The sequence below is a fragment of the Crinia signifera genome, chromosome 2 (genome assembly GCF_055691185.1).
Source record: "Crinia signifera chromosome 2, ASM5569118v1, whole genome shotgun sequence".
NCBI classification, from domain to species: Eukaryota; Metazoa; Chordata; class Amphibia; order Anura; family Myobatrachidae; genus Crinia; species Crinia signifera.
The window spans coordinates 14,563,188-14,577,607 of record NC_139218.1 but is presented as its reverse complement, the minus strand read 5'-3'; the positions used below and the strand labels follow the sequence as shown (position 1 = coordinate 14,577,607).

Below are 14,420 nucleotides of genomic sequence, written 5' to 3'. Positions count from 1 at the left end.
GGTGGATTATCACAGAGAAATTGCCAATCAATTGGCTGATAAAGACACCTACAAAAAATTGAGAGGGGACCCCACCGCCCAAATCCAAAAAAAGATGGATGTCTTCATCAATCTCTATTTGACACAAAATAGCATCACAGAGGAGGAGGCTAAATATCTTAAAATTGAGAACCCATCAGTGCCGGTAATATATATTTTACCTAAAGTCCACAAAAGTACAATTAATCCTCCTGGCCGTCCAATTGTGGCAGGGGTGGGATCTATTACCTCTAATTTGTCCCATTTCCTAGACCACAAAATACAGCCACTAGTGAAAATAACTAGATCATATACAAAGGACACTTCAGCTGTTATAGAGAAACTATCAGGACTGGCATGGGAGGAGGGTGACCTTCTTGTCACCGCTGACGTTAGAGCCCTCTACACTATTATTCAGCATCACCATGGAATTGCAGCCACGGAACACCACCTAGCAAAATCCAATATAGATGGTATAGAGAAAGAATTTATCTTGGAGGGCATTTCCATGATTTTGAATAATAATTTCTTTTGGTACGAGGGCGACTTTTACCTCCAGACGGCAGGAACTGCGATGGGCACCAGGCTGGCACCCAGTTATGCTAATTTATTTATGGCAAGGTGGGAGGACCAACAAGTTTGGTCCGACCACCCCTGGAGTGCCAGCCTGGTGCTATGGGTCAGATATATAGATGACCTCCTGTTCGTCTGGAGGGGAGGTCAAGATACTTTAAATGATTTCTGTATGTACCTGAACAATAATGACCAAAATATTGACTTGACATATACCATCAGCCCTTCCACAGTCAATTTCCTTGATTTGACTATCTTTGTTGATAACTTAAAAATTTGCACCAAAAACTATACCAAACCGACCGACTGTTGCTCATACATAAGCAGCATGAGTAATCATCATGCAAACTGGATAAAAAGTATACCCTCTAGCCAGTTTTACAGACTCAGAAAGAATTGCACTAATATGAGTGACTATGAGACTCAAGCTGATACCATGAAAGAAAATTTTCTTCAGAAAGGGTATAACCCCATTTGGATAAATGAGGCATATAATAAAAACCATGATGCTGTCCCTACTGAAAAAATTATAAAACCAGAAAGCAAAGAGGTACGCTTCATTACTAGATATACATCTCAACATGTACAGCTTGAAAAACTTATTACTAAACATTGGGGAGTCCTCACTAGGGACCCTATCCTCAAAGAACATGTGGGACATCGCCCCAAGTTTGTATACCGCAGGGCAGATAACCTTGGAAATATCCTGGTTAGGAGTGCTCAAGCCGTGTCTAAAAGAACCACCAGGGTTTTATCTAAAGGTTTCTACCGCTGCGGTAGTTGTTCTATGTGCAAAGTATGTAAAACTCCACCGAAAATAACTGAATATATGTCTAATACTAATAATGAAAATTTTAGTATAAATGAGTTTATTACATGCAACTCCAAAAACGTTGTGTACCTTCTAGAATGTCATTGCGGGGCACAGTATGTTGGGCGGACTAGCAGACATCTTAAAGACCGCCTAGCAGAACATGCCCGCAATGTCAAGAAGGGCTATGAACTGCACAGCGTTTCACTACATTTTAAGGAGAAGCATAATTGTGACATAAGGGGACTTAAATCCTTCTGTGGAATCAAACTTTGCAAATCTGACTGGAGAAAAAATGATATTGAAGAACGGTTGGCTAAGACTGAAATGAAATGCATTTTCTCTTTGAACACCATGATCCCTAAAGGGTTAAATGCAGATTATGAATATAAATGGCTCATATGAATTACAATGAGGTGGGAGGTGGGATATGGTGTTATTTTGTATAATATTAACCATGTTCCTTTTTGTGTTCTCTTCCCCTCACAAATGTCCGGCTTCATATGAGTTAAATACCAGTCAGATTACTATTATATGTGCAATTATAAGTGCTGCTATGTATATGCCATTTTATTGTGCAAATTGTTCATCTTCCCGTTTTTTATAATCATGTTTTTATAATCATGTCATTTTTTTATTGTGTAAACTTCTTATTGAAGATTATTTAAATGAATTTTAAAAGTCTTTTAAAAAATGTATTCTAAGCATACTGCAAAGCATTTTTAGATAGAAATGTATTTTAAATGTCTGAAGCCGGGCTAGGTCAAATACGTGAGGTTTTGCCTGAAATTACGTGATTGGACAGGACCTCCTTAAAAGCACCTCCCGGCCCCGACAGCGGCACATCTTGAAAAAGGATATATAATATCCGAAACGCGTTGATGATCTAGCCGCCAGCGTCCAGCAGCAGTAGCGAGTCTGACCTCTCAAGCGGCAACACACGGAGCCCCTCTGCCGGCGCAGTCTGCAGCACGCCAGTCACTGAGGGAACAGCCGCCGCCGATCGTCTACTCTCGCCACTACCTGCTTCCATGAACTTTTTTAACCTTGTCTTATCGTTTGGATTTATATGGATGTCTTTGTATGAATAAACCTGCGTTTTACCTGTCGCCTGGAGTCTGCTGGTAAAGAAACCTTTTCATGCACGCGAGACAGAACCTAAATGTAAGTCGATTTCATGCTGATATTCCCTGCCACTTCTCCGCTACCTTGAAGTCATATAAAGAAACTCTTATGTGAACACCTGCTAGAATTAAATTGTAAGTCTAAGCTCTTATAGCACCAGGAAGATTTCTGAAGCGGGGACTCTTATACATCATATCCCAGATACACTTTATTTGGTTTCTATACAGCGCTAGTCTATTGCCAAATTTTTCTGTTTGCTCTGTATATATTTGGGTTTGGGCGTTAACCCATTGCAATAGACCAGCAGCTCACTCAGTCCAGCGCTGGGTACACACAAAATTCTTTGTTCTTCCAGTCCTCGAGTGTTCCAGATCTCCTCACAGAATGCCAAGTGAAGTAATTAGCTCCAAATGTGCAGCAGCTGGGTTGTCTGGAAAATGTGATCTGGGGGGGGGTTGTGGAGCCCCACGAGGGAAAGTAGCCGACGGCCGTCGGGAACCCGGCTGTCGGTGTTTTGACTGTCGGGATCCCGACGTTGGAGTAATGACTGTCGGGAAACTGTCCGGCACCCCACCCAACTCCTGGTGAAGTGAATCCTAGTCCTTTTATCGTGATTGGTGGAACATGAATTATTGTGTTGACTTTTCATGTTAAGATCCAATAATGAATAAATGTAAGTGTTCTTTATAATGTGAGGAATTCTGTATGCTGTTTTATGCGGCTAGAATTCTATATACAGGAGCTTATCATCTCCACACTGGAATCCACACTCTGGGCAGATCTGAAGAACCGGCCTCTGTGTCCACAACCGGCAGCTGTGTGAGTTCACAACCTGAGGGACATGGTCACTAGGTCGAACCTATTTAAGTCGGCATGCATTGGGTCAATTACAAAAGTTCGACAGGAGTTTCACGGGTTTTTTCTTTATGCGCCTACAAGCGGTACTTCATACTATGGCGGCGTGGTGCTAGAATATAAAAGTGGGCCGAGCGCGGCAAGCCTTTTGACCTTCCCATGGTCGACCTGCTTGTGTTGACCTGTAAACCTATTTCAAGTCTCAATCTAAACCCTGTTGACCTTCAGTGACCGATCTAAATAGGGTTGATGTACATAGGTTGTAAGTGGTACGTGGCCCAGGTCGAGAAAGGGTCGACATGTTTTTCACATTTTTTTGGTGTTGGTCAATGTAGACATAAGCGTATCGCGTCCCCTCACATGGCTGCCATGCTTCAGGCACGGTTATATTCTCCCTCTATGGCCACTGGGATGGTAAAGTATGAACGTGTCGGGTAAAGAAAAAAAATCATGAAAAACTCAGGTTGACCTCTTGACCTAATGATGACCACATATCCCCCCCAGACTGCTTGTCTTAACACTGCTTATATAGGTCTAACAGACTGACCTGTAGTAACCTACGGCAACCACTATATTAGCATAGAGCAAAGTTAACTAACAAAGTTGATTTGGCCAATGGCAGGAGCACAGATCAAAGTAGGATGAAAGTAGCCTAGTCTTTGAATTTACTTCATTTTTTAAATTAAATTGGTATTTACATTTTTCTTTTGGTGAACTACAAGTCCCAGTTGGTGCAATCTTTTGACACCAGGCCATGATGGAACCTGTATATGTAACCCTTTATTGCCAAAATACCAAAATGTATGGGGAATAGCCAACAGGCACCAGGGCTGTGTTATATCCAAGACAGTGCAGGTTTTAAGATTTCCATGTTTGAGCCCATGTGACTTAATTCGTACCACAGTCAATTTTATATAACCATCTTTGGCATGAAAATCCTTACAAGGCGTGTTTCTAAAAAAACGGATTTGATAGGACCCCCTGGGGTGGGTCATATCCACCTGATTCTGGGACCATGTCTCCACAGTCTCAAAGTGGCGAAGAGAACCAGAATTGATGACGTGTTATTTTATGACCTGTAATCCAACTCCATGCTGGAATATGCAGCTGGTAATAAAGAAATCTAGATGTATTTATTTTTGAGGGACCCCCGGCTGGTGCTGCCCAGTGGGTTACCATATTATTGGCCAATTGGCACATTTTTAATTTTTACTTCTTAGACATCAAAGCGTATAGTGTAGCTAAACATCTTACCGTTACACGTCCAACTGGTTGGAACAATATAATTCCAGTGTATGGCTCTTTCGATATGTGGGTGATGGGCACATGGCCCATCACCCACATATTCCACCTGCACCCAGCCTTCATCCAGAGACAGACATGGTTTACCTTATACTGTCCCACCCGACTACTGCGATCTGTAGATGAAGGACTTTTAGCAGTACCTAGAATCTCCCGTAATTCCTCTGGGAGCCAAGCTTTTAGTCATGCGGCTCTGACACTATGAAACTCAGGGGTAGATTTGTTAAGCTCGGTGAAGTGATAAAGGGTCTGGTTTTTTATCACCGGCCAATCAGCTCCCAACTGTGAAGTTACAGGCTTGGTTTGAAAAATGACAGGAAGGAGCTGATTGGCCGGTGATAACAAACCAGACAAGTTTATCACTTCACCGAGCTTAATAAATCTACCCCTCACTTCCCTGCACAGTACGAGACTCCCACTCTAGAATCCTTCAAAAAACAGACTCAAGATTTCCTGTTTACTCCAGCATTTCTGTAATTCATTCCTATAGTTTATGAAAAGCTTTTCTGCACTTCATTGTTCCTGTACTGTATTACGTTCATTCTATCTGTTAAGCCCCTTGAGTTCTTTTGGAGATCGAGCGCTTTATAAATATAATTATTATTTTTACACTTCAGACTGTACGTCCCTCTCTAAATTTTATTGAATAACTTTCTCATTTCCCTTTTGTGTTTTTTACCATTAGATTAGCGAATTATTGGAGCTGGAATTTCTGAGTTTAGTTGAAGAATTGATTTTAAAATTCCATTTGAGAACGGGCAAAACAATCGGTTTATTCTTTCAACAGACATTTTGTATGTAAAATAAAGTGTACAAATGATTTTCGGAATGAAAATTCTGCATAGGAATCAAATTAGGGTAACTTCACTGCAAAAGAACATTCAACATCCGTACAGGAACCAAACTTTCTGGAGTAATGCAAATAAACGTAGTTTAAACCATTATAGCCCATTAGAGAAGTGTTGTGTATACATAAAGGAACGGCTTTCTCATTGGCGTCAGTGTACACATACGGGGATTTCTATACATCACGCCAGATGCACTAAGCTTGAAAAGTGATAAAATGGAGCGTGATAAACAGCCAGGCAATCAGCTCCTAACTGCCATGTTACAGGCTGTTTGAAAAACAACAGGTATGAGCTAGTTGGTTGGTGGGTTACCATTCTCCGCTTTTCAAGGCTTAGTACTATGCATGTCAATCCCGGGGCATTTCTTCAATACCGGAATTCCGGGATTGAAAAATGCTCAATCCGGGGATTGGCATCCCTAAAAAAAAAACAAAAAAAACATGCCCTGTCCACCCCACAGATTAATCTACATGGGTGTGCGGCAGAGCAGCGCTACGGAAGGGTGCTTGGTGCCTACCCGCAGATTTACTTACATAGGCAGGCGGCGGCCGGGAGCGGGGTAGAGAGCAGCGGTGCTTGCTTGGTGCCTCCGGGCAGGTTGCGGCAGCACCAGCTGGGCAGGAGGGGAGGCTAGGTGTTCAGTGCGGCTGGGAGCAGTCATCTGTGACAGGACGCTGCGGCCTGCGCAGCGGGACGGTCAGAGGTCATGCTGCACAGGCCGCACACCGGGGTCAGGAACAGCTTCTGAGCGGGTGCTCAGAAGCTGCCCAGCATTAGACTGCGCATGCGCAGTCTAATCCCGAAATCCCGGGATTGGATACTCCAATCCCAGGATTGAAATCCTGTATATTTTGAGGCCAAATCTCGAAATCCAGCTGATTTCGATCCCGGGAACTGCTGGTGGCTCAATGCAAGAAGGGGACAAAGGAGCGCTCCTGAGGGTAAAGGCCCCTTCTCTATATACACTTGCTAATAACCACCCACAATACTTACATCAGTAATGCAGAGTTTCCTAAAGTCCACTATTACCTTCCAGGTTTTAAGGATATCAATGCTTGAATTTAGATAATGAAATAAAATTGCCAGAGAGGAATACATGGTGGGGATGGCAGCAGTCAGAATACCAACACCAGCATCCCGAAGGAGAGAATTCGGACAGGAATCCGGTACACAAATTTACCCCCCTGCCCATCCCTCCATGCAATCTATCCCCCCTTAAAGTTCCCGTTCCCCAGCCCTCCTTACCTGCCTCCTAGGGATGCCAATCCCAGGGCATTTTTGCAATCCCAGAATTCAGGAATTCCCGGAATTGGTTTCCCTAACAAAAAAGAATACCCGGCCACCCCACATAATTACCTGCATGGCCGGGAGCGAACCTGCCCCACATTATTACGATCAGGATGCTGGCAGTTGAGATTCCAATGACAACATCCTCATCAATGTCGGCATTCCAGGTCTTCTGGTGCTAATTGGGACGCTGGCGTCAGAATTGTGACTAACGGCATCCCGAATGAGATCCTAATTAAGTCCACTGTTCTCAAACATAGATATCCTTAAATCAAGGACTGTCACGGCAGCATTTTGGAAACTCTGAATAAATGTGAGCCACAGTGTTTAACCGTAAGCTCATGGGGCAGATGGCATGGAACAGAACTATTCAAATGCAGCATCGTTCGGGCATGTACAGCTGAAAGCGCCGTCATTTCTGCTCTCCCGCCATTAGGGCCCGTTACGCCCATTAGTTTGGTTTTGCCACTATGCGCACCTAATCCTGACCTTAATGGGCGAGAACAGCGCGATAATAGCGGACATTTGAATATTGCCCACGACTTTCCGTCACTTTAGATCAGGCGCGATAAAACAAAACATTTGAATCCGCCCCTCTAGGTCATTGACCCTTTAAAGTTGAATTATATTACCCAAGGCCTTTATTTATCCATCTGGTTTTGCCTGTGTAAGTATTACTGGGCCACATCAACAGATTTACCAGTGCATAACAAGGCTTCGGATTCCAATGCGCTCAGAACCCAATTCCAGCCCACGCTGTGTACAACCCCACCCCCCCTGCTGCAGGTTATTCTAGGTTTGTCCCCCTTCCAAACAGTATACTCTCAACGCAGGCATTAAATTATCCGTTGCAGATTTGGATTGCTAAACCAAAAATACCTTTGATTACATGTTGCAGGCGCTTCTACATGTATTCAGAAGAAAGAAAGAAAGGTGATGTCGCTATCACCAGTAAGACCAATCATGTGTTACATAACAGATAATGGCGGAACACCCAATATTTGTATTTTCTCAACTATAATCGCCCTTAGAAGCTTTGCTGGCCATTAGATGTGCCAAGGGGGCGAGCAGGGTGGTTGGCTGGTAGGGAGGACATCGGGCCAGCCTCCAACAATCTGAGTATTCCTCTTCCTCGGCCCATGCAGGGCGTAGTCATTTGTCTTCCTAGCCATGGCATATCTTGCTCTAGAGGTGACAAGAGAAGCAGAACATTAGATGATTTGTCCTATACTTTTCTTCCCCCCTCAAAAGAGGAAATCCGGAGGTCCCTGCAATGTGCAGTCATTCTGGGAAATGCTATGAAATCATTGCCCCACCCTCCGGGCTGTATACATGCACAGTATTCCCCTCTGCTGAGTACGGTCGGTACCATATACATCAATGGCTAAGAGACACGTGGGAGGAATTTGCCATGAAAAAAAAAAGTGGTAAGTTGCAGACCCTGAACTGTTCGCAGCTATCATCTGCAATTGTGTAAAGAGCATGTTTGCACACACCCAACTTATCCAATTGCAATTTGTGCAATAATTCTTACCGACAAAACCAGACAATAGAGTACACGAGAAAGGGGAAATATGTCTGTATTCCCCAAAAAGCAGAACTAACTTAGGAAAACAGTACAGAAGTCTGAAAGTGGTCATAAGAGTTTTGAGGTATTCAATTGCGTCAAATTGATGATATAAGCATTTTTTTTTAAAGTGTTAGTCTTTTTTTTACTGCAAAATAAATGCTCTAATTAAATTTGGGATACATAAAAATGGGTGCAAGTATGGTCATTTAAATCTGCTTTAAAAATACCAAGTCATTTCTACCACCTATAAAGCACCCCAATATATCTATCCCATACCTTGTACCCCAATCTCCATCATTTTTGCAATTATTCAGCCCAAAAATGACCAATTAAAAACTTCTAGGTGCCTGATTAGGACATTTCACTTAATGACCAATCTGTGTCAGTGACAGAGGAGATGTTCTAAGCCTTGGACAGAGAAAGTACCAGTCAATCTGCTCCTAACTGCAATGCTGATTGTGTAAATCATCCATTCGCAGCCGTGCGGGGGGCACGGCGTGCGAGGGTGGGTGGCCGGCACAGCGTGCAGCGTCTGATGGACTTGCAAGGCTGCGAATTTCGCAGCCTTGCGAGTCATCAGAATAAAGCCCCAGGGGTGGCCAAATGGTCCAGAACTACCAACGGTCCACATTTTCCATATCCCCTAGCTGGTGCACAGCTTTAGTCATTACTAACTGTCACATTTCCCAGATCACCTAGCTGGTGCACAGCTGTAGTCATTACTAACTGTCACATTTCCCAGATCACCTAGCTGGTGCACAGCTGTAGTCATTACTAACTGTCACATTTCCCAGATCACCTAGCTGGTGCACAGCTGTAGTCATTACTAACTGTCACATTTCCCAGATCACCTAGCTGGTGCACAGCTGTAGTCATTACTAACTGTCACATTTCCCAGATCACCTAGCTGGTGCACAGCTGTAGTCATTACTAACTGTCACGTTTCCCAGATCACCTAGCTGGTGCACAGCTGTAGTCATTACTAACTGTCACATTCCCCAGATCACCTAGCTGGTGCACAGCTGTAGTCATTACTAACTGTCACATTTCCCAGATCACCTAGCTGGTGCACAGCTGTAGTCATTACTAACTGTCACATTTCCCAGATCACCTAGCTGGTGCACAGCTGTAGTCATTACTAACTGTCACGTTTCCCAGATCACCTAGCTGGTGCACAGCTGTAGTCATTACTAACTGTCACATTTCCCAGATCACCTAGCTGGTGCACAGCTGTAGTCATTACTAACTGTCACATTTCCCAGATCACCTAGCTGGTGCACAGCTGTAGTCATTACTAACTGTCACATTTCCCAGATCACCTAGCTGGTGCACAGCTGTAGTCATTACTAACTGTCACGTTTCCCAGATCACCTAGCTGGTGCACAGCTGTAGTCATTACTAACTGTCACATTTCCCAGATCACCTAGCTGGTGCACAGCTGTAGTCATTACTAACTGTCACATTACCCAGACCACCTAGCTGGTGCACAGCTGTAGTCATTACTAACTGTCACGTTTCCCAGATCACCTAGCTGGTGCACAGCTGTAGTCATTACTAACTGTCACGTTTCCCAGATCACCTAGCTGGTGCACAGCTGTAGTCATTACTAACTGTCACATTCCCCAGATCACCTACCTAGTGCACAGCTGTAGTCATTACTAACTGTCACATTCCCCAGATCACCTAGCTGGTGCACAGCTGTAGTCATTACTAACTGTCACATTTCCCAGATCACCTAGCTGGTGCACAGCTGTAGTCATTACTAACTGTCACATTTCCCAGATCACCTAGCTGGTGCACAGCTGTAGTCATTACTAACTGTCACATTTCCCAGATCACCTAGCTGGTGCACAGCTGTAGTCATTACTAACTGTCACATTTCCCAGATCACCTAGCTGGTGCACAGCTGTAGTCATTACTAACTGTCACATTTCCCAGATCACCTAGCTGGTGCACAGCTGTAGTCATTACTAACTGTCACATTCCCCAGATCACCTAGCTGGTGCACAGCTGTAGTCATTACTAACTGTCACATTTCCCAGATCACCTAGCTGGTGCACAGGTGTAGTCATTACTAACTGTCACATTCCCCATATCACCTAGCTGGTGCACAGCTGTAGTCATTACTAACTGTCACATTTCCCAGATCACCTAGCTGGTGCACAGCTGTAGTCATTACTAACTGTCACATTTCCCAGATCACCTAGCTGGTGCACAGCTGTAGTCATTACTAACTGTCACATTTCCCAGATCACCTAGCTGGTGCACAGCTGTAGTCATTACTAACTGTCACATTTCCCAGATCACCTAGCTGGTGCACAGCTGTAGTCATTACTAACTGTCACATTCCCCAGATCACCTAGCTGGTGCACAGCTGTAGTCATTACTAACTGTCACATTTCCCAGATCACCTAGCTGGTGCACAGGTGTAGTCATTACTAACTGTCACATTCCCCATATCACCTAGCTGGTGCACAGCTGTAGTCATTACTAACTGTCACATTTCCCAGATCACCTAGCTGGTGCACAGCTGTAGTCATTACTAACTGTCACATTTCCCAGATCACCTAGCTGGAGCACAGCGTTAGTCATTACTAACTGTCACATTTCCCAGATCACCTAGCTGGTGCACAGCTGTAGTCATTACTAACTGTCACATTCCCCAGATCACCTAGCTGGTGCACAGCTGTAGTCATTACTAACTGTCACATTTTGAAACCTGCTGCATTCATTCCTACTATAGATCCACAGGTGGCCTGAGACACATGAACTGTTGGTAGATCTTGAGGACAGGTTTATGAGGGGAGTGGCCACACCTGAGTTGGTCAAGAAGGGGTATTGCATTTTTGTGTTTACAAGACGTTATCTCCGTTATTAAAAACACGAGGACCATTAATGATCAGATGCAAAGACCCCAAAACTGCTTTCCCTAAATGGGCAGAGTAATGAAACACAGTGCAGTAGTACTCCTCATCCACCGCCTGAAGCATCACACCCCAGGCCCCTGTAACCCCAATGCCTGTGCATTACCTGCACGCGCAGACTGATTGACGTGGTCAGCGGGGAATTCGTTATCCACACTTTTCTGGAGGGAAGAAACAGAGCAGACGTCATTGGCACTGTTCCATGGCACAGTATATACGTACAGGAAGGGAAGGTTCTTATTCATGCATGATAGCCAAGCCATCGGGGGAAACTGACCTGATATCTTTTAGCATCAAGAACGATGGTCTTCGCACTGGCCGATATCTGGCTGGCGTTTGGCTCCGTGCTCGGCAGGTGAGCTGGTGTGAGGACGAGGTCGTACACAGAGGCCAGAGCTTTGCTCATACAGTAGCTGGAGAGAGATATGGGTGGGGGTTAGTTAATTGAAGCTTAGTTAAACACTGCGATACTGCCGCCCCCCCCCCCCCCCCCAAAAAAAAGTCGCTGTGAGCCGTTTTTAGCGGATATTTGGCACACCTCTCACACAGCAATCAAAGGGTTAAGCATGCCCGCACTCTTCCGTATCAAGTGACGGGAGATCGAGGGTGCTATTCAATTGTGGTTTTTTTATTTTTTTTATTGTGCCCTGCAATACCGGGATTAGCCGTGAAAAATAGGCGACCCCTTAGTGCTGGGCACAACCAGAACGGGCGACTTTTCACGCATTTCTGGTCGACATTACGGAGTGCTGGGAGCAGAAATGCCGGCGTCGGCAGCTGTTTAGGACTGAGTGGAGGAGCAACAATTGAATTCTCCTTTGGGTGCCTGGCACAGACAGCAGTAGCACAAAAAAACAAATTCCCCCATTCGTGTTTTTAAGAATTCAGCAATCAGGAGACTTGCTTTGTAGAGCACTAGATTTATGTGGAAAGGTTTTGGGCAAATAGCCGTTGCTGCATCAGCTTACACTGCAGTCAATCATCAAAATAATAATCCACAGCGAAACGGCATAATAACGCATGGCTGATCCCAGCAATCTGAACATATTCAGGCCTTATTCAATTTGGCAATTATCCTGGAGAAATATTCGATAGGACCCCACACAGAGGTGACTATTCACACACTAATAATCAAAATGATGATACATTGCAACTGCACACTGAATAAGGTACAATTAAGGTAAGTCCTATACTGTAAATGTATATAGCTGGTTAGTTATGGGGTTAATTTTTGGGGGGCCTCTATAACATTCCTAACACATGCAGTAGCTGCTCCTATTTCGAACACATGCAGTAGCTGCTCCTATATATATCCAACACACCTAACACATGCAGTAGCTGCTCCTATCTATCTAACACTCCTAACACATGCAGTAACTGCTCCTATATATATCCAACACTCCTAACACATGCAGTAGCTGCTCCTTTCCATCTAACACTCCTAACACATGCAGTAGCTGCTCCTATATATCTAACACTCCTAACACATGTAGTAACTGCTCCTATATATATCTAACACTCCTAACACATGCAGTAACTGCTCCTATATATATCCAACACACCTAACACATGCAGTAACTGCTCCTAACACATGCAGTAGCTGCTCCTATCTATCTAACACACCTAACACATGCAGTAGCTGCTCCTATCTAACACTCCTAACACATGCAGTAACTGCTCCTAACACATGCAGTAGCTGCTCCTATCTATCTAACACACCTAACACATGCAGTAGCTGCTCCTATCTAACACTCCTAACACATGAAGTAGCTGCTCTTATATATCTAACACTCCTAACACATGCAGTAGCTGCTCTTATATATCTAACACTCCTAACACATGCAGTAGCTGCTCCTATATATCTAACACTCCTAACACATGCAGTAGCTGCTCCTATCTAACACTGCTAACACATGCAGTAGCTGCACTTATATCTAACACTGCTAACACATGCAGTAGCTGCTCTTACTGTATATCTATCTAACATCCTTTAACACCACTTCCCTTGCTCCAATAGTGTAATGCCTTGGGTTAGTTTGCCTGGCTTGTTTTGGGAGAGCCCCACATCCTAGATTTGAACCCTTAGAATGTTGGGTACTTACCCAATGAGTTTACCAGGACGCAACGTTACACATAACATTTGATTCAGGGGAAATTTAAGGAAGAATTACTTCACAGAAAGAGTAGTAGATAAGTGGAATAGCCTCCCATCAGAGGTGGTAGAGGCAAATACAGTAGTACAATTTAAACATGTTTGGGACAGACTAGATGGGCCAAGTGGTTCTTATCTGCCATCCAAATTCTATGGGCAGTATTCAATGTTAAAGTTCTCCGTGCATGGAGAGCGTTTTATTTCGCTCTCCATGCACTCTCCCTGTTTTTGCGGAGATTCTCCGCGTTCCGGAGCCTCCTGCTCCCTCTATTCAATGTATTTAAGACTCGCCGCCACTCGCGGCGAGTCTTAACCCCTGCAGCGGACGAGCGTCCGCGGCAGGGAGCTTTCAGGGAGCCGGGGGACGGAAGCACGGAAGCAGCCAGAGAGAGATTAAAGTCTCCCTGGCTGCTCCAGAGGAATGTATAGGGGTGGTGGGCTCCCCTGGACCCAGGCAGCACAGGCTGCCCCCCCCTATAGCCAGCGGGGGACCCAGTATTCACTGCATCCGAACGTGCATATTAACTATCGGGTGCAGTGAATATATGAATATCTAATGAGCGGCTCGAGCGCTCGGGCCCCCTGCTGGCTGCACTGTGTAAAAAAAAAAATAATGAAAAAAAATATTTTTTTAAAAATTAAATATATATTCATGTGATATAAGCACATGAATACAAATAACATGCCCCTTCACAGGAAAAAAAACTGATTTTTTGACACCAAAATTAAAAAATAAAAACCTTTCCGTTTAAAAGTTCACATTCCAGCTCTCCATCAAAAGATGGAGAATTGCTACACGGAGAGAGACGGAGAAAATCACTTAAAAAGACGGAGAATATTTCACATTGAATAGGGTTGCTTGCTTTTGGAGAGCAAAATGCTCCGTCCAAGGCGAACAAAGCACAAATTCTCCACAAAACACGGAGAACTTTTCTCATTGAATACTGCCCTATGT

The 14,420-nt window shown here is 44.2% G+C and overlaps 1 protein-coding gene across 1 annotated transcript; it reads right to left on the bottom strand.

Annotated features, from left to right (window-relative positions):
* Positions 1-5,437: 5,437 nt before the first annotated feature.
* On the bottom strand, positions 5,438-11,733 carry LOC146059402 (protein maelstrom homolog). The gene is made up of 3 exons (XM_083171599.1): positions 11,591-11,733; positions 11,420-11,474; positions 5,438-8,004 (listed from the first exon to the last, which is right to left on the bottom strand). The coding sequence occupies exons 1-3, from the start codon at positions 11,717-11,719 to the stop codon at positions 7,847-7,849; spliced, it is 342 nt and encodes a 113-aa protein (XP_083027725.1). The 5' UTR covers positions 11,720-11,733; the 3' UTR covers positions 5,438-7,846.
* Between the last annotated feature and the right edge of the window lie 2,687 nt (positions 11,734-14,420).